Source organism: Hirundo rustica, chromosome 2 (genome assembly GCF_015227805.2).
Source record: "Hirundo rustica isolate bHirRus1 chromosome 2, bHirRus1.pri.v3, whole genome shotgun sequence".
Taxonomy (NCBI): domain Eukaryota; kingdom Metazoa; phylum Chordata; class Aves; order Passeriformes; family Hirundinidae; genus Hirundo; species Hirundo rustica.
The window spans coordinates 105,596,513-105,609,204 of NC_053451.1; the positions used below are offsets into that span (position 1 = coordinate 105,596,513).

A 12,692-nucleotide genomic window follows, 5' to 3' on the forward strand; every position below is an offset into this window, starting at 1 on the left:
CATGTGGCTGCAAAGGCCCATGGGAGGAAGGTTTCTCTTACCAAAATCTAAAAGGGTATCTCTCCTGGTGGCAGGCCCCTGGGCCTCCACAACGATATATACACGTGTTCAGGTGCGGGCCGTGGATTCCACACCAACTACAACATTTGTGGTTCTCACTGGCCATTTCAGCTTGCCAGCAAAACAGGCGGTAGAAGGTAGCAATGAAGTTGTTAAACTCACCCTGCTGAAGACTTAGCAAAACCATCAGCACAATTGGTTGAGGGTATGAGAAAACGTGTTCTGGCAAACACAAAGTACATTCACCAGAGTATTCATTACATAAAAGGATAACACTTGAAAACTAGATGGTCTTTAAAGGCCCTTCCGACTGAAACCATCCTGTGATTCTGTGAAAAAGCTGAGGGCGCTATTGCAAAGCTGCTCGTTCATCTGGTCGTGGAAAAAAATGTGGAAACCTGGTATGCATGCATGCTGAAAGTTCAAAAATCAAGGTGCCATGAAAAGAGTCACCTCTGGGCAGTGCAGAAGGCTGTGCCAAAAACAGAACTGTGACTGATACATAATAAAAACACCTACTCATTGTGCAAACCCCCGTTAGTTATAAGGAAAAATTTAGATTTCATAGGTTTCTTTTTAAAGCCTGAGATATTTCCCTGTGATTTAAGTATACTGCAGGATTAGAGCCAAAGGGATTTCTACTGTATCCAGAACTGAGGCGTGGCTGGATTCTTTCCCAACATTTATTTCTATACCTTTTATACCCCAAATCATTTGCACACATGATATAGATGATTTGTGGATTCAGGCAGATAATTAGCTATGTCTAAATCCCAACTTAATTAAACTGCATTATTACAAATGACAGATAAGATGTATTAGCCTACAGGAATAGAGTTCTAATGATCTAAAATATGTTTTCAAAGATAATAAAGAAAAATTATGGTCCTTTTATTGCCAGCATGTGGAAATTCATGTAGCTTTATCACATGAAACTGTTAATTTTGCATTTGCCCTGAATTCTGAGCATTGCTCATGCAGGCTTTAATTAATATTTTTACTATTCTGACAGAGATTAATGTATTTTATATGTACAGCCTAGTGTTGATAAACTGTAATTTTAAGTGGCTTGAATAAAACATCAGAAGCAACTGTGAACTCATAAATATCAACACAAGGGCTAAGGATTAGGAAGAAAACATTCAGTTGAAAATGATAAGAGAATCCCAAATGTCCAAAGTAAAGAAAAATTACAGGTCAATACTGAATATTAATTGCATTTTCTGTATTTTGCTCCAGATATTTGACAGGACATACAACTTGGCTTGAAATACCTGGAAATATTTATTAGCACAGTCAAAAATCATTAACTCGCTACATTTTAATGTGGAATAAGGAGTTTTTCTCCTCCTCTTATTTATTACAAACAGAGAGCCTCTGAGGCATGAGAGAGGCATTTATACAGGAATGCAAGGAATCTTCCTAGCAAAGGGGGAAATCAAAACTTAAAACAGGAAGAGAGTTTGATTAGTTGAACAGTAAAGAAAGAAAGCTGGTGTCCACTTCGAGCCTTTCTGTCCATCCTCCAAGGAAATAGAACATTAGAAAATTTAGATGCAAATAAAAACATGGTTTTGATGCAAGTGCAGATGGGATCCCATAACTCTGAATAAATAGTTTAGGTGCATTGCCGTGAATGGATCTGGGGGAACTGGCTTGGCTATTTCCTGTATCTTCAGACTAGAAAAGACCTCCATCTCTGAGCAGGATGTGGGCAGGATGTGTTCCTCAGTCACTACATAATGCCCCATGTGCTTTTATTAACAGCTGTTTATAAAAGTTCCTGTTGCATGCTAAAAAAGAAAGCCCTGCTTGCTATTTTGCACAATTTTTTCTGTTTCTCTTATGAGTAATATTTAGGGAGAAGATAGAGTAAGAATAATAGGAATGATGCACATTTTAGACAGTTCTAACCATTTTACCTTCTCAAACACCAAAGTCCAACGCTCCTGGTGGAAATGCAGATGGATTCAGTCAGCAGGTTCCACATGAAGGAAGCTGCTGGCTGGTACAGAAGTGAGCTAATCCAGACATTCATTATAACAGAGTATTTCAACATTGTTTTATCCTAAACACGTTTGCTAACCACCTGCCAGTACACATATTTGCATAATTTAAAAAAATGTTGATCCTTTTCAGGAGACTTGCCACTACTCATTCCTTGCAGAGAAGGGCAGATCAACAGGCTGTGACCACTGAAGGATAAAATCCAAGCCCTGTGCAGGTCATTAAAGATTTCATCGTTGGCCTCAGCTATGTCAAGATGACATAAAACCTGCTCAAAGACAAACAGACCTGAGACAAAAGAAAGAAGCTGTAAAACAGCTTCTTAATTCACAAACTGAGTTCTTTTGGAACGTTTTTGTAAAATATTCTTACCATTCTTATTAAACTTACTTATTCTGGAAAAATATCCCAAATAATACATAACTAAATAATTGTACTATAGTCTCTGAGATCTAGATATCTTAATTAGCTACTTTTATTTTACCTTTTTTTTTTTTTTCCCACTAAATTCTCTGCATTTCCTGTTGTTCCATGAAACATTTTTGACAATCCATGAAATTTTTTAATTATTTTTTCCTCCTGCCTCGTGAAATTGAAATCTAAATCCAATTAACTGTATTAATTCAGGCAACACAATATCAGCATATTTCTGAGCAAATTAAAGCAGGACTTTCAAAAACAGTCAAGGGAGAAAATGTTTGGGTCTTTTTTTGCTGAGACTTCAACTTCTAAATCATGTGACTTTTCTGACTTGAGAAGAAAGAAACCAGGCACTTTGTACACAGCACTCGGTTTCCTGATAGTGTGACTTCCTCGTTGTGAAATGCAAAACAAAGAGAGCTGAGACAACACAAAGGCTGTTGTCTTTCACAGAGACAGTATTCCCCGTTTCTTATCCCAGTCTAATCATTTCTAGGGAATGAAAAAAAATCTGTATTCGTTAAAAGTATGTTACTAGGTTGAGTCTGTTCTTTGGTAGTTTATTTAGATTCAGTCTCCCTACTAAACGCCCTGTCCTGAGGGATTTCCAGACTCACAACCCATGAAATAAACTAGCAGCTAGAGGTTGCTTAGTGATATGGAAATTATTCTGTTCTTTGGGCATCTCTACTCTTGCTCCAGTAGAGGGTAAACCAAGCCAGTTAGGGTGTTTACATAAACCCTAAATTATTCTCCCAGGCCTTCAGGCACTTTCCACTGTGTGCTAACGCCAGCCACCTGAACATACACTTTATAAACACTTCTTTATACAATTCCCTTGCAGTATCATGTTCCATGCTGGTCCCTGTAAGTGAAGGTCAACCTTGTAGCTTGTTGGACACGTTAAAAAATGGGGGGTGTGTTGTGAGAGTCAGCAGCATGACTTAGTGACTTCCCATATCCCAAACCACTCTTAGAACAGGTCAGATTGAGCTAAATGTAAGATAAAGAGCTCCTTTACAATATCTAAGAATGGTAGTGGCACAGCTAAAAGAAGAGGGTGAAAAGAAAACCACACATACAGCAAAGACTCACACTTCTGTGGGTGGCCCATCTGGTAGGTCCATGGACCACACAGTCATCTGGATCCAGCCCATTCCTCAGCATACTGCAGTATCTCTAGGTAATATCCAGAGGAAGTGCAGGGCTGAGGATATTCCTCCATCCTTTCATACTCCGAAGTTGTGTTGTTGAGTCTACCCAGATGGAATTTTCCTCATCACACCCACCTCTCTCCTCATACCTCCATCGGGATGGTGTCAGAGCCTCCCTTACGGCAAACTACGGGCAGATCCCCCTAGTTTAAACCCACTCCTTCGTGCTTCTCCCAGCGAACCCCTTCCCCTCCGGTCAGGCGGGTTATGGTCCGTGTGCCAGCCTGGGAAACGTCCCAACACCAAGGTTAAACTTCAGTGCTTTGAACCTTTCTCCGTAAGGACGCTCCTGCCCGGGGGCGTACCTTGATGCTAGGCACGCTCCCCTGCTCCCCGGGTCGGACATGGGTCACTGCTCCGCGTTTCCCGCAAGAGGCTTTTTGAGGCTTTTTTTTCTCCCTCTTCCCACAGCGGTGCACGAAGTGCCCCCAACGCCGCCCCGCGCTCTGCGGCCAGGGCGGCGCCACGGCCCCTAACACGGCGCCTACGCAAGGAGCGCCCCGAGCCGAGGGCAATGTTGGGCTCGGTTTTCAGGGTGCCGCGGCAGCCGGTGCCGGGAGAAAGGGAGCCGGCAGTGCCCGGCAGGGTACCGGGGGGTCCCTGAGGGCGGCCCCAGGGGTCCCTGAGGACCGGTCCCGCTGCCCAGGGAGAGCCGCCGGGGTCTCGCCCTGCGGCGCCGCCCAGCCCCGCCAGGGGGCGCCGCGCGCGGAGGGGGAGGGCGAGTCACGAGACTACCGCAGCTGTTGCTGGCAGGCCCGGGCAGGATTCCGGGGAGGGGCGCGGCCATTGGCTGAGGACGAGCACCGCTAGCGCTCCCATTGGACGATAGGCGGGGAAGGCGGGGCGAGGGCGTCTTTAAATACGGCGGACAGGCGCCGCGGCTTACACTCTCCGAGCCGGGGAAGCAGCGGTAGCGAAGCCGGACCGCCAGCAGCCGAACGCCGCCGGGACATGCTCGCAGCCTGACTGACCGCAGGTGGCCGCCGCGCCCGGGACACGAATGAAGAAGCAGCTGCTCCTCCTGTTCACACACCGGGGACTCGTCAGCCGAGGGGGCCGCAGGGGGAAGCGTCGCCGAAAATGGCCTCGTTCAGCATCCGCGCCGCGCGTCCCGAGGATTGTCCCGACCTGCTGCGACTGATCAAGGTGCGGGGCGGAGCGGGGGGGCAGCGCTGCCCGGTGCCGCAGCAAAACAAGCTGTTGCGCAAGGCGGGGGGGCGGGGAGAGGCCGCTCACAACCTCCTTCTCTTCCAGGAACTGGCGAAGTACGAGGATATGGAGGACCAAGTGGTGCTAACTGAGAAAGGTACGGAGGTTGCAGGAGCTCACCCGGTTGGCGGCCGAGTGACAGCGCCTGTGGCTTAGCTGCGTGTGTATTATGCTTTTCTAGAGCTGCTTGAGGATGGTTTTGGCGAGCACCCTTTCTACCACTGTCTGGTTGCTGAAGTGCCGAAAGACCAGTGGTCGTCTGAAGGTGAGACTTCCTGATACTTATTTTTGGACGCTAAGTACACAGAAGCATCCTTTGCTTAATGTTAACGATTGTAGATGAGGTTGCACCAGTGGACTGGGGTAGGAGGACTAGGTTAACTGGTAAAACTCAGTAATGTGTAGTGATACTCTGCTGAAGTGGTTGCTAATCCTGGAAGCATGGGAGGTCAGGTATAACATAATGCGCTTGACTCCAATTATTAAATGGCTTTTCTTGTTTGACCCTGACTTACCTTTATGTAATTCTGTTGAATCACATTTTTTTCTTTAATTTGTCCCCAATCTTCAGGTTACAGTCTCTAGCTTCGCCATGTACATGGCCCTTCTGTGTACATGGATGGGCGGGGAGGTAACTAAAAGATCCGTTACACAATAAAGTAGATGATCATAATATGAGGTAAGGTCTACAGGGACAAGTGCTATTCCCAAACCTTTACCAAAGACAGTAGATGACAGAAACCTGTTTGCACGCTTCTCTTACAGTATGTGCAGAGTGTTATGGCAGATGTAGTTAAAATACTCAGGGTTTATGTGTGAGTGGGCTCTTGTTGGAAGAGTTGGTTTCTCCTCTCTTGAGCTGTGGAGTTATAACTGAAGCTGCAGCTTTACTTATCTTGACTTCCTGGTGCTGAAGGTAAAGAAAACAGTGTGATGCTCAGTGGGAGCATAAGTAAGTGGAAGTACTTGAAATGCTGCTGTAAAGGTGGCCTGTAAATAGGCCTTCTGGCACAGTAGTTACTGACGAGTATATGTGGAAAGATCAGTGTTTTCCAGGGTTTGACAGACTATTCCTAAGGAAGCAGAGCTGGGGCAGTCATCTAGATTGTGAACTGCTGTGTGAAGTTCGTCTTCCACACTGGAAATGAATCAGTAGGATGTGCATTATTTTGTAGCAAAAGGCCCTGTTAGCACTTATTATGACAGCACTTTCGAGGATTTCAGGGTATGGACAGGGAAATTTTTTTATTAGGCTGATAAAAATTTGTCAGAACTTGTATTTTCAATTGTGTGCTTACTCGCAAACTTCATTTTTAATTAGAACCTAGTATCAAATGTTTGCATGTCCCAGAAAATCTGTATGTAAACATGCATGTAAACTTGATTTTTTACCTTTTAAATTCCAACTAGCTGAAGTGACACTCTTTGTTTCAGAAACATGCGTCGTGGGCTTTGCCATGTATTACTTCACTTACGATCCATGGATTGGAAAACTGCTGTACCTTGAAGATTTTTATGTGATGGCTGAGTACAGAGGTACCTGTTGCAGAATTAGATGATTTGCTGTCCATAGGGCTTCTGTAGATTTAAAACCTAAGTTTCTTGTTTTTTGGTTTTTTTAGGACTTGGTATTGGGTCAGAAATTCTGAAGAACTTGAGTCAGGTATGTCTAAGTGCTAAGTCTAAACAAGAATTAAGGGTGGTGGCAGGACTCTAGACAGCTTTAAAGCGTTGCCTGGAGTCTGGTAAACTGTGAGAAATGCTGCAGTGGCTGCTGGAATGAACTGGCTGACTTGTGGTATGCAGTTGCTGAGTAATCAGGCCAGTTGTCACTGGGGCTGTGACCGTGGCGTTGGCTTTGCAGGTGGCTGTGAAGTGCCGCTGCAGCAGCATGCACTTCCTCGTCGCGGAGTGGAATGAACCCTCCATCAGGTTCTACAAGAGACGGGGCGCCTCGGATCTGTCCACCGAGGAGGGCTGGAGGCTCTTCAAGATTGACAAAAAGTATCTCTTGAAGATGGCAGCAGAAGAGTGAGAGATTATTCCAGCAAATAAACTGTCTGCAAATATATATGCTCTCTGAATAAACTCCTTCTTGCTTTGTGTACGTACAGTTTGTAGTGGAATAAAGTAGTGTGGATGCTAATAATGACAGTGCAGGTGTGGTCATAGAGTAAAGGTACTGTGATCTGGAGCTGAGGCATCTGTGAAGTTCAGTACGTGCTTGTGTGCATCCTTTACCAGTGTGGGCTTGTAATCCTTGTATATGGAAACTTCATTCTTGTAAGTGTCATTCAAATGTGTACAATGTACACACTGGTAGGGTTTGTTTTAATTATTGCTTTTTATAAAAATAAAATAGTGTTTTCACTTCATGGCAGTAGTTCTGACTTTAATTCTCACATAAGGTTTTCTATCAAATAATGTGCAGATTAATAAAAGGCTGGATTGACTTCAACCTTCTCACAAGTGATTTATCACGGTCCTAGTGGGATAGAAGTGTGCCTGTGGGACCTTGTGCCGAGGTTTTGAGCACCTGAGGGTTTGAGATCAACCTCTGGTGGTGCAGGGCATCCTGGCTTGTGACCTATATTTTTAAGGTACGGCTGGAGTCCCTAACTTGGACTGCTGCTCTCTGGGTAGCTGTTCCAGAAACTCTGGGGCTTGGGACTTCCACTTAACTGCAGAGCACCTCAGCTGAAGGGCATAGCCTTGAAGGGAAAGATGCATCCTGGTGTGGTCTCAAGGCCTAAGTAACAAATTTTTTTCTGACTGGACACACAAAATGAAAGTATATTTGCATACCACACTGAAAGCTCAGTTATCTGATTCTTGAACTAATGAACTCAAATGCTTCTGGTGGCATGTGTTTCTGATCATGATTTCAGATCAGGCTCAGCATTTCTGGTGAGCTGTAAGTGCTGGGTTAAGCAGTAGAAAACCAGCCCTGTTTGTTTAAGCCTTTGCACAGTAGCAGGTGAAAACAATGCTGCTCATCAATTTTTTAGTTGTCTTTGAAACAAATTAACAGCTTTGCAGTGCTGTGTTTGCCCTTTTTGGAAGTGGGTGCATACAAACTTTGTGCTGCTCTCCTCTTACTGTCTGCAATAAAAGGCTTTTTTTAGCCAGCACTGCTTTCACTTCAAAGGAAGGAAAGAGACTTAGCTGCCCTGTAACATAAACTGGTTTAAATAAAACAAGGTTTTAAACCTGTTGGTCCCTGCATAAATCATGTGTCACATGGAAGATGTTTCCTCATCCTAGGGAGCAGTGGGCAGTGACTGCTTCAGCCATGGGAAATGCTGAACTAATTGTAAGAATAAGGTATCACTCTGCCCAGGGCCAACAGAGAACTGTGCATCAAACTGTTCTTATTTTCTGTCTTGTTTTTAGCTGATGTGTAGTCAGCAGCATGCCAGCTCTGTCCAGTTGTGAGGTTTGGCTGTCAGCTGTTGCTTCAAGAGTGAGAATATTAATAAAAAATATAGGAGCTCTTGGAGGGGAGCAGAAGGTAGCTCTTCCTTGGGGGTGTTGGTGGACAAGAAGCTCAACGTTGTCTTGGCAATGTGCACTCACAGCCCAGAAAACCAACCATGTCCTGGGCTGCATCCAAAGCCCTGTGGGCAGCAGGTCAAGGCAGGGGGCTCTGCTCTCTGCTCCACTCTGGTGAAACCCACCTGGAGTGCTGCATCCAACCCTGGGGTCCCCAACATCAGGAGGCGGAGCTGCTGGAGTCGGTCCAGAGGAGGCCATGAAGACAATCAGGGGGCTGGAGCACCTCTCCCATGAACACAGACTCAGAGAGTTGGAGCTGCTCAGCCTGGAGAAGGGAGGGCTCCAGGGACACCCAGCAGCCTTCCAGTACCTAAAGGGGCTACAGAAAGCTGGACAGGGACTTTTCACAGGGGCAAGAAGGCTCAAAGCTGTAGGAGGACAAGTTTAGACTAGCTAGTTAGTAAGAAGAAATTTTTACTGTGAGGGTGGTGAGGTACTGGAATGGGTTGCCCAGAGTTGTGGATATATCATCCATGGAAGCATTCCAGGCTAGGCTGGATGAGGCTTTGAGCAACCTGGTCTAGTGGGTGACATCCCTGACCATGAAGGAGGATGGAAGGAGATGGTCTGTGAGGTGTCTTCCACTCCAAACCATTCTGTGGTTCTGTGATATGGTTCCAGTGCTTATCTGGACTAACTCCAGCTGGACCAAGAATGGACTCTGCCACAAAAATTGCCTTGACTGAGCAGGTCAGGTTCTGCATAAGAAACATCCATTTCCAGGTCTGGCCCTGTCTGGGCAGCACCTCAGCTGCTGTGGCACCATTCATACCACACACAGCAGCCTGAGGCTCGAGCCCTCTCCTACCCAAGCAGAGTGGAACTCTGTGTTTCTCGCTTGGCCAAAGATTAAATGCCAGGCTACAAACCCCCTACCCTTGCTGAGCCTGCACTCTTCTGAACTCAGTAGGCCAAAGGAAGTGAGAACAAATGTACCTAAGGAACCAGCCCAAGAGCTGGCGGCGGAGGCAGAACGGGAAAGAGGAGATGGTCTCTAGCAGTTCTCACTGAGCATCAGAGTGTTGTATCTTTTCCTCAGGGAAGGTGCAGTAAATTCACTGGTTACTCTGTGAGCTATATTAACCTCTTCATCTCATCTTCTGCATCTCATATCTACTGCATCTCAGTCCTAGCACAATCTGTTTTGAAGTTATTTTAAGCTTGTGCTTCTGGCTCCATTTATCAGACCAGATTGCTAGTAGAGCGATTTAAGAGTGTTTTTATTTTGAAATTAACACTTCATTAGATATCTAGGGCAGGCCTGCTTAAATCTCAGGCCCCAGACTTCTGGAGCACAATAAAGCTATCAAAGCTGCATGACTGAATGGAACAAGCTAACTAATTAGGCATTATAATTAGGAAAGTAAGCAGCTTTGTCAAATTTTCAATCAATTTTAAATCATTCATCATGTCTTGTTCGTCTTATGCCAATGTGGCTGCATTTTCTAAATAATTTCTGATGGAATAGATTCTCAGGGAGTCACAGAAAACAAGTGAGGCAGTGCTAAATGAGAAGATCTTTTCTAGCCAATGGGGATAATATTAAACGTTCACACGTGAAAGGAAATACAAGGACCAGCCTTTCAGATAGGACTTCTGCTGAGATCCTACTAAGAGGCAGGGTTTTTAAAACCAGCAGAAGTATTCTCACATTTTTGGTAAGGGAATCTCCAGCAATGATGTGGTAATGCCGTGGGTCGAGAAAAGACCAGTATTTAACTCCCTCAATAACTTTTTCTCAAGCTACGGGAGGACCAAAGTGGCTCGGGAACTACAGCTGGGACATACAGCGGACTGTTTTCTGTGGCTTTAGGCGCTGGAGAAGCCTCACCTGGTGTGACTTTCCTCGGCTGCACACCACGATGCCGCTGCCCAGCCGAGCGCCAGCCCGTGATGGGGCTCTGCGCTGCTCACCGGGGTCCCAGCGCTGGGAGCCCGAGGCGCCGAGGCCCAGGGCCGGCCTGTGGCCCGCAGGCCAGCCGCGCTGCGCTGCTCCCCTGCGGCAGCCAGCCTGCCTCCGCGGAGGAGCTCGGAGCCAGGCTTACCGGCGCTGGTAGAGAACATCTCCAGGCAGCCGAGGTGCAGAGCTCCTCCTCGCTCTCCCTCTCAAACTCATGCCCCGGGAAGTTCTCCTGACGCTGAGGCAGCCGGCGGGACATTTCGCAATGGCGGAGTTTCCACATTCCCGCCGGGTGGGACAGAGGGGTGGCCTTGGACGGCCCGGAGGATGCGTCAGGACCGTGCCGGCTGCGAGCTGAGGCAGCGCCGGGCCCGCCGCCCCCTCTCCGCTCGGCCTTCTCCTGTTCGCAGGCTCCCGCACAATGAGCCGAGCCGTAGCCATAGCGACGGCATGGAAGGAGGCCCTTTTGTCTGCATAAATTAAAACAAAATATATGCGAGAGAAACGGCCCTTCGCCCTCCCTTCTTCTTGTAAAGAGCCATCGCTGTCGATGCAATTCAAAAAGCCGACGCAAACTTTCCCTCCGACAAAGCGTATGTGGCCTTAGTGCATTCCCGCGGGGTGTTTTGTCTTGGGAGAGTCCCGTCCTGGAGCCCGGCCCGCGGAGTGTGTCAGCTCAGGGCAAGCACCGGCTCCCTTCGGAGCGGGGCTCGGGAAAGCTCGGCCTAATTCCCGCCAGGCAGCGCTGCCTCGGGCTGGAGCCCAGCCCAGGGGTGTGTGCCGGGCCTCTCTGGCTTTGAGCTGACCAGAAGCTTTATTGCCTTCGGCTTGTCCAAGCTTCCTCCTCCCGGCGCTGGCTCCCCCGGGCTCTCCCTCCGCATCCCTCGGGGAGCAGCGGCTGAGCTCCGGAGCGCTCACACGGACTGGCGATGGCAGCGCCGAGGGAGCAAACCCGCGGCTTTCAATAACCATAGTTCACCTCACACAACGGACTCGGCTGTGCCTGGTTGTTGTGCTCGCCTGGGCAGGATTGCTTTTTTTTTTTTGAAACTCAGGTTTCGGAGAAGTGGCTGCAATTTAAAGAAAGACCTCAGCTGCTGTCTGAAACGAAGCAGCAAAGCAGCGCCATGCCTGCTGCTAATGTTTAATCTCGCTGCAAACTCAAAGCAGGCTCTAACTTCGCTATCCAGGCAAGATTCCCTCCCAGGACTCTTTCTCTCACCAAGACCTGGCTAAGGTTTTTTTGCTGTCCAGATGGTTTTGGTTTTTTTTTTTTTTTTTTTTGGTAAATACAACCTTGATGGAGGGCTTCAGAGCCCATCAGCAGCCCAGACTTGCCCGCACAGGGAGCTCGTGGAGGAGAGGGCGTGGGGCTGCAGGGGTGGATTTGGGCTCTGGGGTGGGAGCACAGCCCAGCACAGTGCAGCGCTGGGAGATGCACCTCTCCCGACCCTCAGGCCTTGCCCTGCTGAGCTCTGACGTCTTCTGCCGTCAGAACACTGTGTTTGGTAACAGGATAAAGCACAGGTACGCGCCTCAGTTGAAAATAGTGAGTGAGGGGAAAGAAATTCCGCCTTCGAACTAGTTTCGGTTTCATTTCACAGATTTACTCCAGGCCAAAGCAAGAGACAAAAAGCCCCAGGGGATAATTAGCTTATGAGGATGGAAAACAAACACCCTGTTCAGAAACTGCTCTCAGGTAAATAGTTTTGTTTATTTGTGTTTTAAACTTTGCGTATTTTGATTGTTGATACAGCAGGTGTCAGATGGTCACATCTACTCAAAGGAAAAAGGAACCTCAGTTTTCTTGAACTGTTTTCCTTCTCCACTGAAACAGACTAAAAATAGCATGCTTTGATAAGACAAAACCAGCTGTCCATCCTCTCGTGTAAGCTTGCTGTACACTACAATGAGGTAGCTTTACATCTTCCAAATCACCTCCCAGGAACCCACTGTGCAGGGATGGGACACGAATCCCTGAAATTCCTACTAGAAACTTTTCTCCACACAGGAAAACACACAAGAGAGACGGTAGCTTTCCACATGAAAGCCCATCAGTGTTTCCAAGTAACTGGATATTGCAGTGTTATTTTCAAAACATGCTGATAAAACTGCAGGGTGAGATTTTGGAAAGCTGGTTACTATAATTGGACACCCAGATATCGCTGTGGAGGTACCTTTGAACAAGACTGTCTTTATTGTTCTTATGATGAGCAAACTCCAGTTTGGGCTCTCTGTGATCTCTCTGAACTCCCAGATTTGGCCCACTTGAGTCACCTACATACAAACAGCCCCGCACACCTTGTGCAGGAGGAAACAAGACTCGT

General features: G+C 47.1%; 1 protein-coding gene across 1 annotated transcript; it reads left to right on the plus strand.

Moving 5' to 3' along the window:
* Positions 1-4,585: 4,585 nt before the first annotated feature.
* On the plus strand, positions 4,586-7,285 carry SAT1 (spermidine/spermine N1-acetyltransferase 1). The gene is made up of 6 exons (XM_040055412.2): positions 4,586-4,847; positions 4,956-5,007; positions 5,092-5,175; positions 6,345-6,446; positions 6,533-6,573; positions 6,775-7,285. Exons 1-6 carry the CDS (start codon positions 4,782-4,784, stop codon positions 6,943-6,945), a joined length of 516 nt encoding a protein of 171 aa, XP_039911346.1. The 5' UTR covers positions 4,586-4,781; the 3' UTR covers positions 6,946-7,285.
* The last annotated feature ends 5,407 nt before the right edge of the window (positions 7,286-12,692 follow it).

Coding starts and splice junctions, on each gene's coding strand:
- SAT1 (XM_040055412.2), top strand. CDS start 4,782: ATGGCCTCGTTCAGCATCCGCGCCGCGCGTCCCGAGGATTGTCCCGAC. Junction 4,848..4,955: donor ACCTGCTGCGACTGATCAAG/GTGCGGGGCGGA, acceptor CTTCTCTTCCAG/GAACTGGCGAAGTACGAGGA. Junction 6,447..6,532: donor TGTGATGGCTGAGTACAGAG/GTACCTGTTGCA, acceptor TGGTTTTTTTAG/GACTTGGTATTGGGTCAGAA.